General features: G+C 37.2%; 1 protein-coding gene across 2 annotated transcripts in view; it reads right to left on the bottom strand.

Moving 5' to 3' along the window:
- LOC107315661 (uncharacterized) overlaps positions 1–27671 on the bottom strand; it is a 225333-nt gene that overhangs the window by 165064 nt on the left and 32598 nt on the right. For both annotated transcript variants that reach the window (XM_085554025.1, XM_085554026.1), the window contains exon 2: positions 3757–3817. In XM_085554025.1, the coding sequence (XP_085410151.1) occupies positions 3757–3817 (61 nt within the window). The remainder of the gene's footprint in view (positions 1–3756; positions 3818–27671) is intronic.

The raw sequence follows: 27671 nt of genomic DNA, 5'->3' as shown, positions 1-27671 counted from the left end.
CTGATCAGCCACATGTCCTCTCACCTTTGGCTGAACTTTTATCTCTATCTCTTCTCAGTCAGTTCTGAATAATTCATGGAAATGAATTATTAGCTCTAAGGTGAAAATTGCTGTTCACATGTAATAGCCTTAAGCAGATAAGAAAACTTATGGTATCATACTAAAAATACTAAGAAGCATGCAAGATGAAAACCAAAACATAGTACTGTGTTTTCTTTCTCCAAATACAACTGGAATATTCTTAAGTTTTAATGACAACGGTGTAATTTATTTTGTCTCTCTTGCTCATTGCATGCTCTATGCATTTTTGTAATTCATAACACAAGATGAGAATAAATTCTGTTTTCAGATTAGCTGTAACATCTCCTTTGTCCCAAAAGTATTTTGAATCTGTAGATTTTGCTGCAAACAAGTAGAAGATGTATTGGCATAGCAGAGAATTGTGAATTCACACTGCTAACCGATGAATTTAGCATTTCTTCAGCACTTCCACATACAAGACCAGACTACTCATCAAAAATTTTTGAAGACTGAAAGATTCTAAATGAACAAGTGATTTGCACTGCATAAAAAAAAAAAAGAAAAGAAAAGAAAAGAAAGAAAAAGAAAAAAAACTGTTGTCTTGACACAAATTAGCCTAAATTACTGCACTGAATAAAGTCCAGTGACCTGATTTCTGGAAGCAATTGATACTGCTGCTATTGACCCAAACCACATTCATAAATTGACATTTTTAGCTAAAGTTGTCTGCTGCTCAATTGCCTTAAATCAGTTAGTCAAAGAGTGCTCTCTGGCTACCTCCTATTAATTACATTATAACATCCAGCTGTAAATAACGTGCTTTAAGCCCTTAATAGGAACAACGAACACTCTCTCAACTTCCAGTGTGAAATCTGTGCTTTTCTTAGTTAAAGGGATACAGTACATATACTGCGTAGGACACTGCTATAAGCTTTTAAACCCATCCATTAAGAAAGGAGACTGCAATAATTGCTACAGAAATTAGAAAGGTACATAAAGTATAGCAAACAAATCAGTATCAAGAGGAAATTTCTTTCAGTAGTTCAAATTGCTGGTGCACATCTCTCACAGTAGAACTGTACTCTTTGAACTAAAGAGAAAAGGTGCCTCTTCAACCTAGTCATCAGTGGCCAGCATTCAGCTCCCCTCAAAGGCAGTACATATGGTCTGAATAAAGCAGGTAATATGCAACTAACGTTTGTTTAGCCCTTTGCACATAAATTACAGGACCTAAGTACTCTTTGGTACATCTTGGAGTATACCATTTCAAGCATTTTCCAGTAGCATACTATATATCATAACATTTGGATGCAGCATAAAATTACAGACTAGTAAAGAACAGATAAACAGCTACAGAAAGCGCATAAAAGAGCTCCAACTGAACCTAAAATGAAGGGAGCATACTGTACATCAGGGACACCTCTCAGTGACAATTTTGAATGTGGAGGGCTCTTCGCAATTCCCTAACCTAGCCAAGACTCATCCATCAACTTTAGGACTCCAGAAGCGATGAAAGAACAGACAAACAAAATATAGCACAAGGGTACCCTGTTTAGTACAGCAGATGAGACAGCACAACTCAATCAGTCTCTTATTAAGTATTGTGAGCTGGTCATTAAACTCATTACTTCCCGTGTCTAAATTCTAATTACTCTTCCCAAGTGATCTTACTTGCAACAAAGTCACTGTCTAAAAGCAAAAAGAAACACAAAACCAAACAGGGCCACTAAATCACAGTCTTTAAAGGTGAATGGTGACTTCACTGGGCAACATGTTCTAAGCTTGCTTCCATCTGCATGCTGAGATAAACACAAGGGCTTCTAGAGATCCTTTACATCTTTCCACTGTTCTACCTGAGCTGTGAAAAACCTACCCTGCCCTCATGAAGGATCACATAAATCTTTTCTTGAACAGAAAAGAAATGGGAAAGGATTTTAAAGGCAGAAAGGTTGCACAGCTTAATCAGGTTTAAATAGAATGAATTTTAGAATAAGAAATAGAAATAGTTTTGTAATTAGAAAAAAGAGAAAACAATCTATATCAGTAGGAAAAATCCTGCTACCTCTTCTGGAATACTTCAGAAAGTGGTAGAAACTCTCCCCAGCAAACACATATCTCACCAAGATACTAGTATTAAAAGCACTGAAGAGAAGGCAATCTTACACTGGAGGGAGCAGAGAAATATTAAGTTAATTAATGCTAATACATACTGCAGTTTTGGAGTTTAAAAAAGTCCACAAAGAGTTAATTACTGAATCTTACTCTAAAAGCCCCTCACATACTACGATTTCCACCTAATTCAAAATGTTTTTATTTTTGCAATAGTTTTCCTTGCTTCTTTGTCTCACTGTCTTCTGAAATCCAATCACAGAGCAGTAAGTCCACAGTAATTACAAAGACAGGCTGAAACATGGGCTAGCAATTATATCAAAATGTAGAATCATATTAAAATAATACAATTATTTCAGCTGTATAAAACTATATATAACTGAACTGTTACAACCAGTTTAAGCATCCTCACGTGCCTCATGTTAACACATCAGGAATTAGACAGTAAAGAACAGGTGCTACATGTGGCTTTTAATCTCTAGGCAAATAAAAGTAGGGTAAAAACTTCCCCCTAAGATGCAATTCAGTGTTATGTGCTGCACTGCATCTTCTCCCTCAGCATTTTTAGCACAGTGCTACAATAGGATGTGTGGCAGGATGAACAGGAGCACTTTGCTGCAAGCTATTTTTCAGTCTTCAGTGATGTTTAACAGAAATATCCTAAGTGAAACAGATCCTCTCCAGCCAGAGGGAAAGGAGGTATTTCAGAATAGAAGCACTAGCACGAGTAGTCAAACATTTCAGAAAAATTCAAAAAATACATTTCTTCCATGTGTTGCAAAGGGAAAGGAGGAAAAAAAAAAAAAAAAGCCAAAACACTGGAGGGGGGGGGGGGGGGAAAGCATCCACAAGAAGCACTGTAGAAATATGACCAAAGTCTACAGCTCCTACTGAAAGCGAGATGTCCACATTGCTTTTCTGGCAAAGTGATATTCATGCAACAACAATGAACATGATTCACTTCCTATTTTAGTTAATGTGAATGTTCAGTAATCTGATATCTAACTTACCTTTTAGGAGTATACTAATGTTTGACTTAGGAACCTTCAAAACAAAACACTTCCTGAAGGCATATTAAAAAAGCATCCAGACTCTCCATTAATTTCATATATAAGAGCCAAGAGAACAAGACTTTAGTTGCCTAAATATCTTCAAAATCTGCACACTGCTTTAAGTATTCAATTACTTCCTTTCTGCTGGCTTTCAAATTAGTTTTTCATCCAAGAAGTGCTTATACTAAAAAAAAAATCACTATAGTTTTGACATATGCTTCATGTGAAAAGTTATGTTTTGATACCATAGATATACATAAAATAATTTCTTACTTGTTTCATGACACATAGGTCTCAAACAGACTTTTCTCTACGGGGAAAAAAAAAAAAAAAAAAAAAAAAAAACCAACACAGAAACTATTCCTAAGTTTTGATTTGAATTCATTCAGTGCTACAAACAAGGATTAATTCCAAGGAATGAAGTTTATCCAGTTCAAAGTTCCTGTCAAAGAACTCCATATAATAGATAAAAGACTCTTGAGCTAGCATTACTATCATTAAACCATGCATCTCTTGTTGCCATAACAAACATTTTGTGTCCAGAGTAACAAAACAGAAAAGATAAGCCTCTCACCCTCAGAGCTCGTGGCACTTCTGGTCGTAGCCTCCAACTTCTGTGAACACCTTTCTACAACCTGTAAGAAATACAAAGAGCTCAGCTGAGGCAGGAAGAGACATTTTCCACCAATTAGTAAGTACATGCCTATTGCCAATCCTACTCAAAACTAAGCATTCCATTCAAAGCAAAGAAGTACTAGTAGTGTTTAAAAACATTACAGCATCTGACATGAATCAAATGTCCAAAAGAAACAAACAAACAAAAATGATTTGAATCATTCTGAAACCAGACTGAAAGACCATCTCCAGAGAGGGATTTTTTTATTTTATTTTATTTTTTTTAATGTTTCTCCAGTCTGTGTAGTCATTTAAACAAATTATAATCCAGTTATATTTTCATAAACAAAGAATTAAAGGATAGTAATGTAATTAATGCCAGCCTGGGTATGTTTATAGAAAATGCATCTTCACTAACTTGATGAGATTAAAAGTTTGTCTCAGAAAGATAACAGCTTGATGAATTTAGAATTTTAATTGTAATTAAACCTGGTACTTCCTGATATGTTGACTGAGAACCTGGAACAAAACAAAGTCAATATGTCATGTATTAATCAAATGAAAAGCTGATTAACTGACAAATCCCAGCTGAAAGTCTAAACAAAAATTTCACATCAGGAGAGCAGTTTTTAATAGGATCCCACAGGCTCTATAGGCTTTAACATATTTATTTTTTTTAACAATTAGGCACCTGAGGGGAGAAAATAACTTGTGAAATCTGAAGATGAGGAGACGTGTTATGAGGGAAACAAGATGCAAAAAGTCAAATACCAGTGGAACCCAATGTAAGGTCTACTTTACCAGCACTAAATCTAAACAAAGACAAACACTTTGGCACACTGAATGCAGGGTACAAAATTCATGGTGCTTCCTGGGGGAAGAGCAGGAGACCTGAGGTTTGTCACTTGTTTGCTGTATTATGCTCACAGAAAATCAGCCTCAACTCTTCAGTGCACTTCATTTTAAATGCTTCCCATACAGGTGTGTGCCAATATGCACATATAAATAAAAATAGAAAAGGATGTTTTTTCTGTGGATCAGTGACATCCCACAATCCCCCCATTTCATCAACTACATTTCTGGGAGCTAGAAAAGTACATTTGTGGAAAGACACAACAGTCATCTCTCAAAGATAAGTAAAAATCATACTCTACAATTGGTTGCTTTAATTCTCAAGACAGCACTGTAATTCTAGCATTACTATTCTGACTTGCTACTCCACTTGCCTATAAAGTATCTAGTCCGAAAAAGACCACAGTCAACATTCTGGACACCTCCAAAACAAAGTTCATACTTACAAAGTAAATGTAACAGCTCACAAAACTGTCTAACAAGCAAAAATATTGCTTACATGCTACACAGTCTAACTTCCAATGTAATGATGAGAATGAATAAGAAACTATGAATTGAACATACATTGCTTTGCCTCATCAGGCTCAGAAATAACTAAGACATTTTTCACTTAATTTTGTTCTCATACCCTTTTCTGAATTTAAATTCATATCATTGTAGGTTAGAAAACGTTTGCTACTAGAGAATGCACTGTATTTGTAGAACTAGAAATGTTTGCTTATGACAGCCAATAGTCCTGAAATACAGACTTTCCTGAAAGACAATGATCATTCTTCATTGCGCCAGGACAATTTCATAACTAACAAACCCCATTAACACAATCTTAGAACACAATCTTTACTTGCTTTTACAAGCACAGTTCCCAGAAATAAGTTTCATTCAATTCATGGGAGAAAACAATAAATAAAATAAATATAATAAAATTAATCTTTATCTTCATGTAAGGAAAGCCTGGTATTTTTGAGATATATTTTCAAAAATACCTTTTGATATATCACCATGCCTTACATCAGAAGCTTTAAGAATCCCGAGTCACTGCTTCTTTATTTAGAAAGTATCAGGTGGTGCTTCTGAAAGCTGTATTCTTGACAGGAATTGCAAGCTTACTTAAATCATGTATCAAAAGCCAACAGATTACATACTTTTTTTTTATTCTAGACATCACAAAATTAAGATAAACATGACAGATTTCAATAATTTCAAATAATCCTCCTTCTATCTGGTGATGAGGTTTCATTTCCATAATTGTTAGGTATTTTTAAAACAACTTGTTTTTTAGCTGCCAAGAAACATACATCAGAGTAAGAACAGGCAACGCTAACGCTCTTCAGTTAACAAAAAGGGAAAAAGGTGAAGGTGGAGAAGTCCGTCCAGCTCTTATCATGTATTGCAAGACACTCGAAAATTTTTTCTGTCTCATTTGCCAGTCACATTTAAATTGGATTTCAACAAAATCCAAGTCTAATTTTCAGTGGAAAAAAGACCTGGAACTCAGAGCAGTTAGATAAAACATTTTCATGAGCTCACACTAAGTTTGTAGGCAAAGATCACCCAAGAGTAAAAGCTTTCACCTTGTCCACAGTTTGTTTCTACTATGTGTACCATGCTGAAGGGAAGTGGTGGATCTCAGATATGATCAGGTAATGCAAGTTAATTTTAAGAAATGAAATAATTTTCAGTTTTGTGTTGGATATAGCCTTTGCCAAGTGCTGTCAAAAGCAGCCTCCTGTTCTTCTCCTGTCTTACCCAGCCCTCCCCTTGCCTCGGATCAAGTGAGCACTGATCCAACACAAATGTAAAACCAAGTATCAGAAACACCTCCTTATTATCCTTCTGTTTTAAGGGCACACCATAGTTGTTTTTCTAAACCCAGGGACCCAGAAATATCCAGTTAGAGAAATGGAATATTTACTAACCAAATGGAATATTTCTCTAACTACTCTTCCAAATCCAATCACAGAATTGTGCAGAATCACAAGGTTGGAAAGGACATACAAGATCATCTAGTCCAACTATTCCCCTATCGCCATTACTACCCACTAAGCTACTAACTAAATCTCATAGCACCTCACCCAGATGACTCTTGAACATTGCCAGGGACAGCGACTCCATCACCTCCCCAGACAGGACATTCCAGTGCCTGACCACTCTTTGAATCATAAGGGTTGTAAGTGACCTCTGAGGATAATTCTTCCAATCCCCTGCTAAAGCAGGTGCCCAAGAGTAGGGATCACAGGAAAGTGGCTAGGCAGGTTCCCTCATAAGTGCCCCTACCTGTGGTCCTCCATTGGACTTCCTCCAGCAGTTCCCTGCTCTTGTGAACTGAGAAGACCAGAAATGGACACAGTATTCTAAAATGTGGCATTACCAGGGCAGGACAGAGGGGAAGGATCACATCTGTTAACCTGCTGGCCACAGGTCAATGGATTTTTAATACTTCCCAGGATACCACTGGCCTTATGGGCCAACTAGGGCACACTGCTAGCTCATGGCCAAGCTGTTGTCCACCAGCACACCCTAGGCCACCTCTGCAGAGGTCCTCTCCAGAAGGTCAGCCCCTAATCTGTACTGATGCAAAGAGTTATTTCTCCCTAGGTGCCTTTGCCCTTGCTGAATCTCATTGGGTTCCTCTCTGCCCAACTATCCAGCTAAGGATCAAACAAACGATGAGATTCAAATATGCCTTTAATATGAATACAGCTGTAGTACAGCAGCTCCTGTGGTAAATTATTCCCTCAGAGTAACTGAGAAGTAATTATTACAAAGTTATTGGGTTATCAAACTTCTAATGATGTTATAATTGCTTTCGTTACATAATTGATTTGTCACAAATGCTCTTATTACAATTATTATTGACCTCCTGCCACTGCTAAAATGTAATTAAAGGTTCAGTTCTGTTTAACACACTGCCCTTACGGACTGTTGAAGAATCAGAGAAGCTACAAAAGCATACAGTCTCACTTTTTGGTTTCACAATAGGAGACCTAGGGCAGTTATTTTTCCACCTCTTCTCTAAAAACTTACTTTCTTTGTATTTTGTTTTAGTGTTTTAATGCCCCACTCTGTGTATTTAGCAAAGCCTTATTTACCCAATAACAACATGTTTCTTTCCAAGTACAAAACATTTTGTTGTCGCTCCGCAGTTTTGTCTTGTATGCACTCTACATTTGTGCCAAACCAAAATCAGTTTCTCCTCTTCTTTGCTTGGTATTTTTCTTCCTGATGTAATAACAGTACAACCACTTCCAAATTTATTTTAACAGCTTGTGCTTAACTATCTTTCCTATTTGTTCCTCTGGAGACTTTGCCAAATCCAATAATTCAGAATAAAAGAATAACAGGAAGAGCAATTGTACCACTGGTCCTAACTCAGCAGCCTTTCAAACCAAGCTTAAGCTAGGTAGACTTCATACAGGGTTATATTCAACAAGTTGTCACTTTCAAATGGCATTCCAGATTTGCAAGAAAACTTCTGAAAATCTAAAATCTTGCATTTTTGATATGTTTATTCATCATCACTGGTACTTCCATGTAAATCTACTTAAAACCCATATTCTTCCCTCCCCTCATCTCAGATTGCTCTGGAACTTAACTGATGGAAGTTAAAGTGCTTGCTAGCAACAGGAGGCTAATGCAGTTTAACAGCTTCAGAGAATTCCAGAAGTCAAAGATGTAAACTATTCCTCTGCCTACAATCATGCTGTGTGTACAGAGAGGACCACAGTTTAGGAGCTTTATACAATTAAAAACACAGAATGGGGAATTTTTGTTTGTTGTTTGTTTTCATATTGTTCTGTCCTTTACGATTAACCCAACATGATTAAGCACTAGGAAAAAGCAATGAAGTTAAGGATGTAAAAATACTTTAAAAAGAAATATTTCTGCAGTGCAGTAGTTTATGCATACATTTAATAAAAAATGAATATAATAACAGTAAGAAATAATGCTGAAAAAATAGAAAATAACTTTTTTCATCAAAAATTAACAGTAAGTAATTATTTCTGAGTTTGGGACATTCAAATTAGTGCATTAATAAACAGGGAGGGAGGAAAAAACAAATTTATATAAAATAAGAATATACTGAAGAAGGGCTAAATGAATCATGTGATCTAAGAAACAAAAACCCCAAGGAGTCTTCTAAGTTGCCTTTATACCTCAACATAACTCTTACCTGTGAAGGCATCTGGCATAACACAAGCAGAATGTATGTGATACTGAGAAAAGATTCCAAGAAAAGTGTAACAGAACCTGACCTGTATTGCTGTTACACTGATGTAGATCAGCAGTGACTTCAGTGAAGTCAAGGGAAGAAGGAGGAGTCCAGCCCACCACTCAGCAGCCATATTCATACATAGTCCATTAGCTGACAGACAACAAGATGAAGTTGTAATATGCAGATGAACTTCGAAAGGCAGATTTAAGAATTCAAATTGACCTCTAATAGCTTGCACCTTATCTCACCATTTAAATTCTTTCAAGGATCTCCATTAAATAATATTACATTCAGAACAAACCACTAGCTATTTGGCAGTTTAAATCATTAGAGGAGATTTGAAAACAGGCGAATCAGCTTTCTCATTTATCCTGCAGACTGCTGTCACTTAGGTGACAAAAACAACAGACAAACAGAAGGAGCACTCTCCTGTGAAGCAGGAATTACAGTTTTAACTGAAGAACTCAATGAGTTAAGATAACTGCATCACGTAAAATAGTGTCAATTGGCTTAGGAGAATGCAGGCCAGAAGTCAGATAGCCTCTTCAAGCTCTACCAACTTGGAGAGCACTTTATAAAGCACAAGGCTTTTGTTTAATACTTTTAAAATAGGGCTATGTTCTATGTAAAAATCAGTGGAACAAAATTCACAGAATTACAGAAAGACCTGGGTTAGAATAGACCTCCCACATTCATGTATCAACTTACCACACACAATACTTGTTCAACTCAGTTAGACACAAGTAAACTATTCACACCTCCTCTTGTATTAATTCTCTACAAGCTTAGTGAGCTGAATCAATTCCTTACAAGATCAGATGAAAAGAACTGAAGCCACACAGGCAGAAACGTAGAAGGATGCTGTATCTTTTCGGTGCCAAAAGCTCTTAGGTCATTTTAGTGTATCTAACTTCAATCACAAGTAAGAGTGTCTGGAAATTCAATTTCATTTTTCATTCTTAGAAAAACCTGTTTTTGTTACAGTAGTGTAGCAGAAAGATAATAGGGCTAGGCTCCCAATGTTTAAGAGCTCTTCAATGGAAATTCACTACACAGAAGAATGTTCACACTCTTCAGAAGAAGCGATCTCCAGCAGGCTGGTGTTGCTGGCAGAGAGGTGGAAGAGTTCACTTAGAGCTGAAGAAAGCCAGCAAGGATTTTTTTTCTTCCCAATTTGGAAGCAGAATTTTAACAAAAGAACCTTCTTCTTTCCAAAAGCTCCCTGGTATTTGAGTGCTCTGCTCAGGACTGTACAAATAAATTTAAGTACCATTTCTTAGATATTAAATCTCTCTCCAGTGCACTCTGTTTGAAAGCACTTTAGGAACACTAGGTTGAAATAAGATGCCAAAAGAAAATTCAAACAGCAGGGCTGAAAATAATCAGATCTTATGTAAAAATATTCAGGGAAAGCTTCTCTCAAGGGCTTTATCTTACAATGAGGCACAGTCTGACAACACAAACATCCATTGCTATTACTCTGATAAAACATAAAGCACAATACCTATTAAAATTATGTTATTAATTATCATTCTTAGAATCCTGAAATAGTTTTTCTAGCTGTAGAAAGACAGATGAAATTTGATTAGTTTCCTCCTCTGCCTCCCAAAGAAGACTGAAGCTAAGTATCATTAAAATATATCTTCCTCTATGAATTATTAGTAAAAAAATCTGTTAGATGCCTGATGATCCATTCTATTTCAAGAAAGAGCAAAAATACAGATCATTACAGTACCGACGTTATTTTCTTGCTGTTCTGAGCTTAAACTTAGCGAATTTATTCCAGGAATATGGCTCTTTTTTGGAGCATGACACAGTTAACCGTTTTCAACAGCATGCTTAAGTAATTGTTAGTTACAGGATCCTATCACACACCTACATTTTTAAACCACATTTACACATCCTTTCCTATTCCCACATATAATAGTATAAAATATTGTGGGCTATGTAGATTAATAACTCCAATAAGAATGTATATAGAAACTGGCAAAGGATTATTGATTCCTATCAGATGTAATTAATCACTCTGCCAAGTACTTTTCCTTACTCCTGTGCTAAATTCAAATTCAATTGGCGATCATCAGTCTTGACAAGGCTGACATCGAACCCTTTGCATGTGCCAATGGGTCATCTATCACAAGAGGTACCACCAGATGTATTACAGATTTTGTTTAAATTTGTCTCTTACAAAAACCTCTCCTAATATATGTAAAAAGCAATGAAGTTAACTGCAATAATGACAGCAGAAATTGCCACCTACTGAGTGTGCAGGTGACTTCCCGTGACACCTTACAACACATTCCATGAAGTACAAAGGCTCACAATCACTGTTAGCTGTCTAATGAGACTGTGTATGGAGATACTACCAACAGAGTCCAAGAACCAAAGACAGCCTTAAACCTCAGCAAAGCCCATAGTCATACCTATTACGTTTCTCCCCATCAAGAAGAGCAACAAAGTTCCTGTATTGCAACAGTGGCAAACGCAAGACACTTGCAGGAAGAAGCATGCGACTGGTTAGTATCAAGAATACAGACTTGATGGGAACTGAGCAGACAGCAGACACCTTAAGGCACGTAACAGAGAGGTCGACATGTTTCAGCAAGAAAATTGTTAGTGGCCATTTAGGAAAACATTTTACATTCTATTTTCCCCTCTTTCATGTGAATGAACTACGTTAAGGCACACCAAAGCTCCAGTCCACCAATGGAAAATAAATAAATAAATGAATTCCATGAAATCAGTCACTTGCAGCTCTTGACAGAGTGGCAATATGCTGGCAGAGAAGGCACAGTCTCTAAGGTTTGCAATACTAAATAGTTTTTTATCTAGATGCAAGCTCTATTATTTTTTACCTCCCAATATTTGACAGCATGACTTTAAAAAAAAATTAAAAGTAACTTATAAAGCATGATATATTAGCAGCATTGTAATATACAACCAAAAGGCACAGCAGGAATTCTCAATACCCAGAAGGCAACCAAGCCTGAACATTCTAAAGGTGAAATATGGAAGCAGGGAAATACTACCACTGGCTCAGTTAAACAGCTCAAATCCAGCCCTCATACCTGAGGAAGTTCCTATTGAAACTGCATCAGTCAAGGTGACCCCAAAGCAGTTTCCCTGGGCACTCATACTGCAGAACCCATCCTAATTATACTGCACAGAAGTATAATTAGCTCCAGGTAGAGAAACACTTCAAGGCCCAAACAGGGCTTCACAGCCTTTAAAAATGTGTAGAAATTAGCTAAAGATAATTGAGTTTTGTTGTCAAAGATTTTTGTATATTGGTTTGTTTCTGTATACAACAATGAAAGCATTCACCAAAACAGCCAGCTTTTAACACACTGTTTTCAAATTCAAAGCTTAAAAGCACAGAAGTGCTGGCAAAAGAGAAACAAGTTCACAGACCTGGGTTTTACATGCTACATTTCAAGTGGACCTGAAAATAAATCTAAGAATAATGCAGTGCATAAAATGGGGGAAAAAATGTTTTTTGAAAGACTGCTGACCTGTAAAACGTGCACTCCATATTCCTCCCATCCCCAAATGCACTCCTACGCACTCCTATCTGAGCAAAGTCTGTTCCATGTCTCCCCTTTACCCCACATAATATTCAGGAAAAAAAGCTCTCACTATAGCACATTGCAAGCACCAAGGAAGCTCTGCCCATCTAGTTAAAGGATAGGAAGGAACAGGAAATATAATTTCAATAAAACCATGCACTAGCCTGCTATCTTGAAATATTTTGTTTGATCTCAAATACAGAAAAAACAGAGATTTCTGTACATGGTTTTATTTTATAATATCTTCTGTCTTCAAAAGAATGTTTCATTGTAAAGCAGTCTGAGATAAAAAATGGTATCTAGTTTGTTCACGACAAACACATTTATGGGGGTGTACCACACCAAAAACACATTCCTCATATAAGATTTTCACTTGGAATTCCAAATACTTCCAGAGATAAAAGCATGAGGAAATCTACCAATGCACTTCAGAAAAACTGAGATTTTCACTCCGTTTTCATGTTTTGTAGGTGCATTTCTCTTTGTAAGCCCTGGGAAAGGACCCCACAACTCATTACACGGAGCCCTCCTGCAACTGGAAAGGACTTTCTCACACCAGCCAGGATTAAGCCTCCCCAAACACAATGAAGAAACACACAATGCTGCCTTTGCACTTCATAATAGTGGCTTTGCCCAGACTACAGCATTAGCTCAAGATAATTTAAAAAGACAATTTAAGTGTTTTCTACTGCTTAGTACACCACCAAAAAATAATAAAAAAACAACAAACAAACAAACAAACAAAACAACAAACCCCATAATTTCCTGATGATGTAATTCATTTTTGGCAGCCTTCCTCCCAAAAAATCCAAACTATCAAAAAATATGAAACCCACATTAGCCCAGGCACAGAACAGTGCTGGCAAGTCACCTGTACCCTGCAGAACTCAGCAGTCAATGGAGACTGACAAGGACTACCAATCTCACCCCACTCGATGTACAACATCTGTTACTATGGTAAAACTTCAAAATTGCAATACCATAAGGCAGCAGGAAACAGGAAGAAAAAAAGTAAATCCTAAAACCATTCTGGAAAGAAAATAAAGCAAGCCGGAATAAATACGTATGCATTTTGATGCATTTATTGTCAATGCAATTAATTTTACTCTTTCTATTTAGAAATAGAATATAGCAGAAGAGAAACAGCTTTAGAGGAGGATTTCCACTACTAGACATAGAATTACACCAACTCCAATCGCTCTTCAAAATACATATTCTAACTGTCCAGATTTCATGTTTTTAATATATATTTTTAATTACATGTAAATACATGCAGCATAACACATTCTATAATAATGCTGACAGCAAAACACAGATAGTGGATCTGGGCTTGGCATTTTACCAAAGCCAGTTCACCACAAAGAACATCACCTCACACCTCTTTTTGATTTTATGGCTTTCTATTAAAGTTGTAATCTTGGATGTTATAACACCATGTCAACACACAATGAATAAACTTTTGCCAGAATGATCAACTGATGTGTGTGTGGTAGTTGTGCTTAATGGTACGCATACAAGAGTTTCTGTAAAGTTTTATAATTGAATATGTAAAGCATGTACAAATATGATGGATATCCTGAGTACCTTTAAAGCAGCAAGTGTGAACAATGGACAGCAGTACATAATTCCTTCGTGTGAGTAATGCACCTTGTAATTAACGGACTGTAAATGCCTCACAGTCTTAAAGGAGGTTCCACCCCCACATCCTGCATAGTGCTTCCCAGATTAGTAATAACTTGGAGCTATTACTTCAATATACAAATAATCTCTGATTATTGTACTTGATCAGGATTTATTTCTACAAAACTGTACTTTGAAATGTGTTTTTTAAAAATTCTGCTGTGAGAATCAACACATGATCTAAAATGTGATTTTAAATTTAGAAAGTTTACAACCATTAGAAATTACTCTGACATTGACACAAGGTCAGTAGAAGCTATTGGCACCTGTTTTAGATGCAGCAAATCATCATATCTCACCTGAGAGCTTCAGATACTTCAAAGTGAATGGTAATTTAATTATTAAATTGACAGCAGTTTAATAAATACTTCATGCTTAATATTACTCAACAAAACAATAAACTAGGAACTAATGTAACATGGTAGAAAGCATGGGTCCACAACTTCTATGTATGACATACCTCTCAACCAAACTGACATGGTGCTAAAGCTACTGAGTTTCTTCATGTCTATAAAGAAAAAAAAAAAAAAAACTGTAAGCCTAAGAAACACTTAGGTCCCCAGTTTCTTGAAATTCTGAACCTAATGCCCAATAATGGTACTGTATTCATTTTTGGTTACACTGAAAGTCAGCACGTCCTCCTTTCCTAAGGAGGACCATTTGGTTTATCAGTGTGTGTTTACATTGAGTTAAACAATGAAAGATTGACTAAAATATATTTAAAGCTAATATCCAGGGAGAAATGATATCCTACCAAGAAGGCTTTCCTATTGCTAAATGAATCTTTGAAGTATTTAAATATTTATGACATCATGAGCATATAAGAAAGCAGCCTGAAGAATGCCTACAAGAATGAGACTCATTCTAGTTTGTCCATGCACTTGAAACATCCTGACCCTTGCACTGACTTTTAGGAAAGCTTCTTTTAGGAAGCTATCAGTTTCTGCTGAAGTGAATGTGTGGTTTTCCCTGACAACCTCATGGTGACGTTTCAGAAATAAACTCAGTGAAAGACAATTATGATCTCTGGTTTTTATCTAATCTCATCAGTATTCAAGGAATTATCCATTTTTCATACAGTGGATTGCAGATTTAAAAAAAAAAAAAAAATAGTGTCTGGTTGACTGCCTCCTTTGATGCTGGAACAGACTGATTGTTACAACCTATCACAGGATTCAAGTGGAAAAAACTAAATTCATTTCATTTCCAAATGACATCTCTGGGCTGAAGGCAATGAAGAGGGACAGAAGTAAAATATTTGTGACAGAAAAACATTTTAAGAGGAAGACAAAATATAAAACTAACACTTCCAAACATTTCAAACTGAAGTTTGAGCTATAAACTCATGGCAGTATGAAACTTAAATTGCTAGACTGAAGGAGAATGAAGTGCTGTGCTGTTCAGTATGTAATTCAATGTGATGCAATGCAGTTCTCAAAACACTTAGTAAAGAAGACAGGCTGTTTAGTCCCATAGAAGAGTTCTGTAAGAAGTACTGCTGGCCTGAATGCCAGGTTAGAACTCTGTAACACTACAACCTCCCAATTCCATACACAAGAACTTACACTAAACAGTTATATTTAGTGAGTTAAAAACAGCTAAAATATTGCTGGCACAGAAGATAGCCCCCTATATGTGCAGATGTATTTTGGTAAGAAGTGTTTTGATGAAGAAAGCAATAGGTTAATGAGATCATTAATGAGAAATGAACAGTACAACGATTCACACTTTGCTTTTGCAAGGAGTTCTATCAGCACCATAAGCAAACATGAATATCTCACTAGTCACCATTTATATGAAACCTGTTTCATGCAGTGCTATTGCTTCTAAGCACCCACCAAACTGCTGAGAGATGTCCAGTGGCAACTGGTGGTTTGCTGAGTTTTAATAAATGCACTCATTTTGTTTCTTTCTGCTTTTTTTCCCCTATTGAGCTTTTTTCCTTTCTATTTACTTAAAAGAATTCCATCAATTATTGCTTCCAGAAGGACTATATGCACTAGGTCGCAAAATAAAACACAAAAGCATTACTTGTCATTATAAGATAGCTTGTTTTATATATTTTTTTTTTTTGCTTGCCAACCTGTAAGACCAACTACTACTTAATGAAATTCATTGATGTGTAGCTACGTTAAAAGAATAATACACTTCTAAAATCAACATTCAAAGCTGATTGTCATGCTCATTTTGCAATAACCAAAGCTCTTAATTCATCTATTAAAACATTAAAGAGGGAATACTTGCTTTGCCTGATCAATTGATCAAAAGAAAGCTGTATGCTTATGACCTAAAGCCAATGAAAGGGAAATGGGAATCTTTCTACCCAAATATTCTCAAATTAATCACATCCTTTTCTGCATAGATCACTGAAATAAATATACAGGAAACTCAATGAAAAAGGCAACAAGAAATTGTTTTGAAGCCATATTGGAATGGCTTCAAAAGCCCATGGAGAAGCTCCTTCAAAAGACAAAACGGCTTCTCCCTCTACATAGAAGCAGAATATCTTGGCAGTAAATGCTGGAAGATGGGAGCTATTCTATTTCAAGCCCAGGTCACAAGGAGGTGAAGCAGCTACAAAACAGTAACTCCAAGGCCTCTACCTTACACCAATTTTTTCATTGAAACATAATTGAGCTACACATCATTACAGTTAGCATTCTTTACTCAGTTGAATTTCATGCCAACAAAGACACAGTATTTGTATGATATGCAAACACATTCTGCCTGTGACCTGCAATGGGTGGAAGGCAAGAGAGAGGTGTTCTGAGTACTTCATGCTGCAGTCCCAGTATACAAGATAACTAAAGTAAACTGTACCAGAATGCACAAACTACACTCTCTCACTAATGGAACCATTAAATTACATGTAATTACAATGCTAAGTTCTGCATAGAAAAGGAGAGCATACAACTGCTGAATGATTTTACTGACATGCTGTTATAGGTGTGAAGTTCAATACACAGAAAAAAAAAAAAAGAAAAAAAAAAAAAAGCCTTCTAAAAGAAATGTACCCATTGCACAATTATTTGAAAACAAACAAAAACCCTGTAATTATTGTTTTTCACAGTAGCTCTTTGAAACCAATGCAGCTGGCCTCAAATTATTATAGTTTCACAAAGCACTTCCACAATCCTGCAGTGAATGGCTTCGCTCTGACCAGGGCAAAAAGTGAAAGGGCGAAGGGTTCCAAAGACTCTGACTGAACAGAAGTTTGATGAGTAATCACAGATGAGTTGCTTGCATGCACAGATTTTGTGCCTACTTCTCAACTCTTTCCCTTGAAGTGGTGGCAGAATGCTGAGAAGAGGATTCTGCAGATTTGTGACTGGTGAGGTAGGTCGGATTTAATACCCCTTAATAGCTTCCCATCACTCACTGCTGGGAAAACAAAACAAAAAAAAGCCTTTTGCACTGACCATTCAAAAGTCATCATCTAAGGCATAATAAACTGATACTCAAACATGCTCCCTTTGAAACCAGGTTTACTGATGTTGGCTGCAAAACTTTAATGCTAAAATCCATTCCATCTAAGACCACACCCTGTCAACAATAAAACAGTGAGGAAATCAAAATATTTATCAATTAGAACCATTTTCTCTGACACAATTGAAGCAATTTAATCTCTTATGTAAGACCAGAGAACACTATTAGTAACAACACTGAGTCAATAGTACGTACTCCAATTAAAGTAAGCTGGAAAAGTAACATGGGAAGTTCTCTCTATATCTGTCATGAACATTTTCTGTGATGACAGATGGAAGAAAAAACACAAAAGAAGTCAGTCTGTCCACTAACTTTAAGCCTCATCAGGTAAACAAGTCTCAGAAGTCCATCAAGCAGAATCTAATCTGAATGGAAAGGCAATTTCACCAGACCACCTATTCTCTTAACAGCCCCACCACCTCTAAGACTCAGTCTTTCCTAATGCATCAGCCATAATCAGTGAGAAGGATGCTGCACAGATGTGAGCACTCCATCTCCATTATGAAAATTGGAATCATATCTATCTGATATTAGCACAAAACCAAATGTCTCGCTACTACCCAGAACGTCTCCAGCACAAAAAGGAGCAAAATCTAGAGGAGAGAAAAAGATGGGATAGAATCTCAGCCTCTTCAGAGGGAAATGCATGGGCAATCTATCCACCACAGAAGCCCCTGATTTTTCTAGTGAATCAGTTGCTTTTTCTCCCAGGTGAAGAGTAAGTGTTAAGAACACTGCTAACAGTGTGGAAGATTGTCACTACCGGAGGCTGACAACAGGCAAGGATGGTATATCCTACCAATTCTGCAAGTGATGAGAAACATGCAAGGGCTGCTCTCAAACCTGTTGCACAAGAGACTGCAGTGTCCGTAGGGAATGGTGCTTTGCATTGCTGCTGTTTCAATACGCGTGGTGGAGAAACATTTGTGAGGATGAATGACTGAAGAGTTGCAATGGCAGGGAACAGTTCCAATGCCAGCAATGGAATGCAGCCAGTACTATCCTTGATGCCTGTAAATGGTTCCGGCAATAACGACAAAAGCCAGCTGATGCTGCTCAGCCACATGGAAAATCAAATTTGCAGTGTTTGCTGACAGCAATCCACAGCCAGAGATGACTGCTTTGGCAATGTCACCTGACAATACCCCTTGGTGACCCCAGATACAATGAGAACTTGATAACGAGATACAGCATAGTTTGGAGAAAACTAAAGGGACACTGCTTTTATCATTTGATACCAAAATAGTTGCACTACAAATTTCTAGGGCTGCTGAAAATAATAAGATCAATCAGTTAAAAGTGGGCACATATAACAACCTTGAAGTAACAGTTTTCTTCTCTCATGGCCAGGACATTACAAAACCGATGACAGTACAACCACCCCAAGCACACAATCAGAAGGAAGACTTGGGCCAAGATAGCGAGCAAGCACAAAGCAATCTGTTTACTGCTGGAGAAGAGCACATGAAGCCAAATGCTGTTTCAGATGATAAAAGGAATTGAAATGGCATCATCCAAATTTTAGTTATACTTTCACTAGGGAGAAAGAAGGAACAAACCACACACGGGAAAAACAGAAAAAAGACTTCATAGTCTCAAGTAATTGGCACAAATACACTCATCTTTAGAATGAGCATGTGACACAAAGAAAAATCCTGTTCTTTAGAACAGCATACAGGCAACATAAAAAGGATTCACCACTCCAAAGGAATAATACTACAGCCCCCTGGTTAACGGATGTGGGCTGCTGCTGAGACGCATCATTTGGGAGCTGTGCTACCTTGGGTGGTTAATTGGGTAGTGCTATGGTATAATTGCACACAACTGTTCAGTTTAAGTCCTCAGTTACTGGAATGGGAAAGCGTAGAAAAATTAAGAAAAACTCCAATAATTGCTTTGAAATATATCAAGAAGTTACTTCTGCTCTCTCTCCACTGAGCAGACTTGCCTTCTATAAATTTGGGCTATTCAGCACATCAGCTTTATGTATGTGACAGCCAGTCTAAACTGAAAAAAAAAATAAATACTACAATCCTCACATTGTTATACACAAGATCAGATTCTGGCTGCTCAAGTCTCAAAGAATTTTAGCTGTTTAAAGTCAGTAACTGTTTCACACATTTATTTTTAATGGCTTACAACTACCTACGCAGTTTCAACTTGTGAACTATTTCTGAACTTTAAACGAGTCCAGCAGCTGGTTCCATTCTTGGGAGGGATGGATCCACTGCACAGACACCTTACAAGAACAACATGTTCTAAACACACACGTAGGGGTACTCAATTGCTGAAGCAGAACTAACACTACAGGAAGCTTGTACGTGTTGTTAAGATTGTAAAGAAGAAAGAGCAGACAATTATTTGCCAGAGGACCACATTTAACCAGTTGTTCTTAGCTAGCCAACCGCATGGGTATCACAACCAGGCAGCAGCACTGCAGTTCCACCACCCCACTGCCTGGTTCTGTGCTCTCCCCTGTTCTGAACTGTTTGAACTGTTTCAGAAAGTCAAATACTCAGAGAGCTACGGAAGGTGAAAAAAATCGGAGAACCTGTTCACTGTGGTAGCTATGCGACACACAATCTCTTTGCTACTCAGCACAGCACCTCCAACTATTAAGTTTCTTGCTATTGATATCTCCTGTGTGGACAATCAGAGACTAAATCACCACATCTGTTAACTGGAGTCAACCCTGCCCCACTTACCCATTTTAAGGTTTTCAGGTCACAGCTAAACTACACGTAACAGTACCAAGAAAGCAACTTCTGATGTGCATACAATTATTCAACATGAACAGTAAACAAAATGGTGCTTTCTGTGACAACACATTCACTCCTTTGTGCCTGCTCAGTAGGAACAAAGTTCTCACCCTCAGAACCTCCTCACTGCACTGAACCTCAACGGGCACATTTGTGCACTTTTTATAATTCTAATGCATTACACAACCACTTTATCCACTTCTTTCAACTGGAAATGATGACAGATCACCACCTGATACTACAACAGACATCAAAACACAATGCATCTGGAAAGGCAAGAGATGAGCATACATACAGGCAAAAGAACAAGAAAAAAGGCTGATTAATTTGTACAGATTACAGGGTAATTTCAAAAATGACTGTTTTCAGAACTGCGTTCTCACTGATTCTGGGCTGCATTTTGTTTTTTTCTTATTTTCTGGGAATTTAATTCCTGCTGAGGTAACATATGCACTACAAATAAGAAGACACCATGAGATTGTCCCATGTGATGCTGGTACCCAAGCAGAAAGCATTGCAGCATACACAGCCCTGTATTTGTGCCACAGTTCTTTCTGTTTCCTAGCAGCTGGAATTAAATGCAAAGATACACTCATGATTTTTGGTTAAAAAAAAAAAACAACAACACAGTGCATCATCTAAGTTTACACTGCAATAGCAAGTGGCTACTTCTGTAATTAAAGCAAGTAAGATATGGGTGTTGTTACATCTAATGCAGAAATTCTGCACAGTTCCCACAGCACAGGTATAACTAAATTATACCCAGCTCAGAGCTAGTTTATTATGCAATTAATTCTCCACATACATTCAGAGATGATCCATCACAAACGAGATAACCTGCACTTAAAAACACGAAAGTAAACCCGATTATCTCAGATTTAATTGAGTGGCAATAAAAACACGGCTAGGAGTGACGCCGAGCCTACTGGCCAGCTGCAGCACAGCACCAACACTGAAATCAGGCTTAGAATCGTAATTCAAGAGAAATCCTTCTCACCTGTGATGCATGGCCACATGGATTGCTCAAGCTTACACATTTTCCATCAGACAGACGTTTTGCTTGAGGAAAAAGGGAAGAATTTAACCGAGCACGCTTTGCTATATCAAGCAGCGTTCCCCAGCCCTTCAGCCCGACTGTGAGGGCAGAGCTAAGGCAGCAGCACGAGCGCGCCCGTGGCGCCCTCTGGGGGCCACCCCAGGCACGCCCTCCCTGCAGGGCCCGGAGCTCTGGAACCTTCCAGCACTTCGAAGGCTTCCCGCACACACATATATATGTATAAAACGCAATTTACCTTTTGGCATAAATTTACATTAAATTGGAACTTCATTAAATTTACACATACAAAGTAAATTTATATGACCATGACCAATTTTAATGCATGAAGCAGGAATCTTTGAAAACAGATTTTTCTCCCTTAAGATTTTCCCTCTAAGATAAAGTACCAGTAATGTCAGCTGAAAAGCATGCAGGAGAATTTCTCGGTGGGCTTTCTTGACCCGATTATTTGTAATGGTTAATCACGTTGCTAACATAATCAATAGATATGGCAGAACTTCTGGTACACTGTATCACTGGCAATTCAAAATAGCATGATGTGAATAAAACCTCCTTCAGTTTTACTAAGAACTTAGTGTGCCATTTCTGTTGTGCTTGTTTGTGCTGTTCCTATATACTGGAACAGGTTGCCCAAGGAGGTTGTGGATGCTCCATCCCCGGAGGCATTCAAGGCCAGGCTGGATGTGGCTCTGGGCAGCCTGGGCTGGTGGTTGGAGACCCTGCACATAGCAAAGGTTTGGAACTGGATGATCATTGCGGTCCTTTTCAACCCAGGCCATTCTATGTTTCTATGATTCTATTTTTCAGAAACTAAGCAAAAATGTTTGTTTGATGTGTTAAGCAAAGCAATGCAAATCACTTCCATCCATCAAATGATATTTGAAACCCATGTTAAATCTCACTTTGTTATCCCATATCTTCAGAAACTCTTGGAAGCCAAACATTGAAGATTCAATAAAAAATAACAGTGAAAACAAGCAAGGTCGTAAGTGGGAACAGAGCTCTTGTCTCCGCTAGCAATTAGATCTCCTGGATTCTTTTATGCTTTGCCTTAGTAAATTGCAGGTCATTTCCATCTCTTTCATTTGCTTTTTATTTTTCAGAAAAAACATTTCTTTCTGCCTATTTGCAAACAGTAATTCCCATAGTTACAGTTTTCTGTACACATAATAGGTAAAAATCAATACCCACTACAGTTCTTTTGAAGTGCATGATAAAGCTCAATGCAATGAAAACTAGTTAAGGTTCCCTAGTTCCAAAAGCTCAAACACAGGAACAAATCTACACAAATGAATAATTATTTGGGGGTCAAAGCAATTTGATTATGAATGAAACAAAGTTGTTTTTTTTTCCCTGTGAGAATTAACAGTTACATGTATTTGTTACTTTTTTTCCCTACCTTTTTAAGTTACATATGTTAACTTTTACACCGTTTACTAGGCTCATAATATCCACTTCTCACACCCACCACTATCCTGAAGAATGACTTATATAAAATATATAGTGCTATTCATTCGAAACCCATGCTAACACTGGAATGCTCTCTCTCTAGATTTACTAAGGAGCCTCCAGAGTCCCATTACATTGTAGGAATGCAATATACATATGTTACCTGAAAGCAAAATATTAAGCTAAATAAAATAATCATATTTACCCCTAAATCTGTATTTTCAAAAAATTGCCTAGCTGCTGCTTACCACCAGTGAATGGAAAGCAGAAGACACTTATTTCTGCAGTGCAAATTCCAAAGGTTTTCTAAGCTGGCATTATTCTTTTTGGCTTCAAAGAAAATCTTCCTAAAATACTCTACAGAATCTCTGAGGAAAGCAAACAGCCAGCATATGCTAACAAATAGCTTGTGTCTATTACAGATACACTGACCAGCTTCAGAATGGAGTTGGCAGCTCTAATCAAGTGCTGCTCTGCAGCCCAGGAGGCCTCAGAGAAACTGGAGAACTGTGTCAGCCATCTCTCCACAAAACACCAAGCAGTTCTACTCAATGAGTCTGTGCATGCCACCCTTTTTACCTGGTGATATTTTCTATTTGCATAACAGCCAATTAAATTATGGTTTTGTGGGAGATCTAAAACGACAGCACAGTTTTCATAGCAATGCTACAGACTTTCAAAATCAGTGGAAGCCCTACACCAAACTTTGTGTATCCTACAGCTGGCTAAAAACTGACTTCTTAAAGAACCTCTTTAAAGCAGTGAAGTTGCTGTAACCAGTTTTGTACGACATCCTTTTTCATAGTTTCAACTCACAGGCAGATGTCAAGGTGTGCTTTTTATGCTCAATAAAATAAATTGATTTTAAACACTTTCTCATACCCTGAGTTTATAGCTACTGCATTTAATCTCATGTTTTACTCTCTATTCCTTTTCTTTCATGATTCACTAGGACAAATGAAGTGGGAAACATTGCACATTACTCCTATTAAGTATATGGCATATTTAATCATCCTCATTTCCCCTTGTTGTCCAAGATAAAATACAATTTATCACCTGAAGATGCTTGTAGCTCCAGTTCAAAGTTCAGGTGGATGATTAAAACTATCAGACCTTTGTAAGATTCCACAAAAGAAGAGATTTCATCTGGAAGAGGAAAACATCCAAAGTTACAGGGTTTTTTTTCTATTATCTATCTGTGGAAAAGATATAAACTCTCACATTCGAGGTTGTAAGGCAGCCTCAGTTCAACTGGAGTCAAGATGAAAGCTCTCCTCTGCAAGGGTTTTCCATCATTCTCCATTTCATGACTGTTCCTTTCCCTCTGAAGGTGAACTCTCCCCACAGAACAAATCAAACCTCCAGTCCACTGGTCCAAGTTCTGGCAGCCACACAACATTCAGCTTTTAGCAAACAAGAAAAGAATAAACAGACCAACTGTCAGGTGGGATTGTTTTTCTTCCCCCTCCAGCATGGCAGTGCTAATTAAGTTTTCCCTAACTAGAGTGACTTGATGTGAAGACAGCTTACATAACCTAATGGAAATTATGTGCCAAAAAAAAAGCCATATAAATGACTGAACAGGACTCTTGAGTAAAGGGAGTAAGTATTGTATGAAGGCTGAGTAAATAAAGTACTTCACAAAATCTTGATCCTTTCTTACCGCTTTTTCGTTGTATATAATCAATATACCACTATCACAGGATGAAAAATGTGACTGTAAATGTTTTACTGCTGTCATATACCATCCTGCAAGCGCATTTATAGACCTCAATTTTTACAGTGCCTTGCTATATTGTTAGAAAGTTATTCCTCATTAAGCATATTGAAGAATATAATATACGAAGAGCTTTAAAGTTAATGTTTCTCAACTAAGAATAAAAAAAAATACAAAAAAGCAATGATAGGGCCAAGTTTCTTTGTTGTTTTTTTTTGTTTGTTTTTTGTTGTTGTTGTTTGTTTTTTAAAAAGCAGCACATATTTAATAATCATGACCCTATATCTTTTAATTAGACTTGCACTCTAAATAACTTGCCATTTCTGAAAAGAGAGCTCAGGACTGTAATTGTCATAATGAGAACTCAACCAGCTGACAAACCAACTTATTTTTACTGCCAGGAGCAACTTTATACTGCCCCACTCAGCATTGTGTGAAGGTCTGAAAGATGCTCTAAATTTTACCAAAAGGCAGGTGTTTCTTCTTTGCCATGGTAAAGAGCAAGCCAAAATATCCTTCCCTCTCCCCTCCCCCCCTCCTTTAGTATTTTATGAAGTCTACTTATGTAAGAGCAACTATTACGGAAACATCAATAAAGAAATGGCATATGTTACCAAGAAAGCACATAGACAGTGCCTAATGCTCAGTTCTACATTGATTGCTGCTGTAATATCTCAGAAGCCATTACAAATACCAAAAGGTTTACTCTTACTATCACGAAAGTAAAAAATCTCTTTTTACAGATGATTGAAAGGAGTAACAGAGAGAAAGAATGAACTTAAGACAAAACTGAAGATTAGCTTATAGTATGATATATAGGGATTGTCACTGGCTATAACTCATCCATTGCTTTATGCTGTGGCATTTTACCTTATATCCATTTGAAAGTACTCAAAGTCAGCCTGGTTTTTGTCTGCAAACTATTTCTTATAATAATCTATTTTACTTTCCATTTTCCTAGATGCAATCCAAGGTGATTTAGAAAATCAACAGAAGACATCACTTGTAATTAAGTAATTTCCTTATATTTAACTGTATGTTCTGACATCTGGTCAGAAAGAGCAAACTACGAAATTTACAGTTTCTAAATTATGCATTCTCTTACAGAAACCAGCTCCCCAACATACATGTCAGTTTTTTCTATCAAAAAATACTGTTCTTGCTTTGTCTTCTATCAGATGCCTATTCTACAGTCCAACGGAATGATTGAGTATTCTGTTAAGTCTCTGTGCATGTGCAAAAGCCTGAAGGCTACAGATTAACGGGTCCCCATCAGAACTCCTGCACAGGAACAGCCATGGCTCTTCTGTAAAGAGCACCTAGTCTTCCACCCTCCTCCTCAGTCACTTTGCTCTGTGTACTGGATGAGATTACAGGAGAAGCATAAGGCCATCAGCTTCCCATTGTACAACACAAGGCTAATGAAAGCAGAATGTTTAAGCAGCTTGCCTGGGTTTGAACGTGCAGTCAGCTTCAGAAAGCTGAAGTGATTTTGGCTGTGGAGTTGTAACCATATGACAACATATCCTTAATTTCTCACATCTCTTCCTGAAGCTGAAGTCAATTATGTCTAATAATGTTCAGTTTTCTAGTCCGTCAATGCTGCCATGACAGAGATACTAAAAATAAAACAGTGAAATGTTCAAGAGATATACTTAGCAGTATTATAGTCCAATGACTTAAATAGTGCCATTAAAAGAGACATAAAACAATCTTTCTTTTTGATACCATGTTTGTGAGGGAGTTTAGAATATAACCTTTAAGTTCTGCATACATACCTGTAAGCACAGTGCATTAGGTGACAGTGCAAGACATTTCACACTTGGATAGGTTGACTGTGTGACATTATGCAAAAGCTAGAGATAAACATGCTTAATGATACTGAATGTGTTCAAAGCAACTCTGTTAATGCAGTGATGTCAGCTTCAAACACATCAGAGAGATGTCAGACTGACTCAAGCTGCTACAATCCAGAAAAGCAGAGATAACATTTGTAAAGCTAAAACTAAATTTTAGTCCAGAATTTTTTTAAAAAGTTAAATAATTTGGAAGAGTGATGTAAATACACTGGCACAACATTGGACCTTAATGAAATAAAGAAGAAATAAAGAAGCTTCAAGAACTTTCCAAGTTTGACTCTCTTTTCAGGTAGACTTTCTTCAGTGAAGTGGATTCAGTTTTGTAGATTTAAAGTAATTGCTGTATTTTTTCATTGTTTTTCACATGCATCAGTGAGTAGCTTTGCTTACAGGACTGGACATTATTAACCACGTATTCTCCTTGGCACAAAAGCACAGCAGTTCATTATGCACTAAATCATTTCAAGAGCTTTATGCTAGCTTTGATGAATCAGCAATCTTTTAACCCTCAAACCTCAAATTTATAGCTACAGTTCACACTTCTGGAAGCTACAAGGTTTTGGTTCTACTTCCATCTCGCAGAAAAACCTCTCATATGTTTTCACTGAAGAAGTGGAATACAAGTATGATCCCCTCAGTACAAAGTAGCTGAGAACATTAATAAGCAATAAGAATGTAGCACTCATAATCTCTGGGCAACTGAGTTGTCTCAACAGCAGCAACTCATTTTGAATGTAGTCCTACTCTGAAATCTGGGCTGCATTAACCAATATGTGAAAAGGCTATGATACATAAAGGTTTACATGACACTCACAACTAAGTACCTCTTTAGTGAATCGCTTCTGTTCAATCATTTTGCTTTTATACTACTTCCATCATGTTTAAATCTCACTCAGCTGGTTTTGAAAGCAGTTGTGTATAGCTTGCAGCAGAAATTAATACAGGTATTTTCATAAAGATACGTTACTTGATTTTCAGAGTAGGAGATGCCATAAAAGAAAACAATAAAGTTTGAAAGAAAAAAAAAAGCAAGCTATGGGAGTTCACATTTGCAGGCTAGACCAGATGAAAAATGAAACCTCTTATCCTCATTTCCTCCCCTTTAATAAAGGCATAAGACCATCCAAGAAATTGACCGCAGGTATCACGGAGAAAACTGGAAAGTAAAATGCACACCATTTTAAGAGTATGAAAAATACACTGACATTTCATTTAAAGCTCTGTCAAAAATCCTTC

Source organism: Coturnix japonica, chromosome 8 (genome assembly GCF_054131305.1).
Source record: "Coturnix japonica strain WE chromosome 8, WE-NBRP24, whole genome shotgun sequence".
Lineage (NCBI taxonomy): Eukaryota > Metazoa > Chordata > Aves > Galliformes > Phasianidae > Coturnix > Coturnix japonica.
This window is presented reverse-complemented; position numbering and strand designations above follow the sequence as displayed.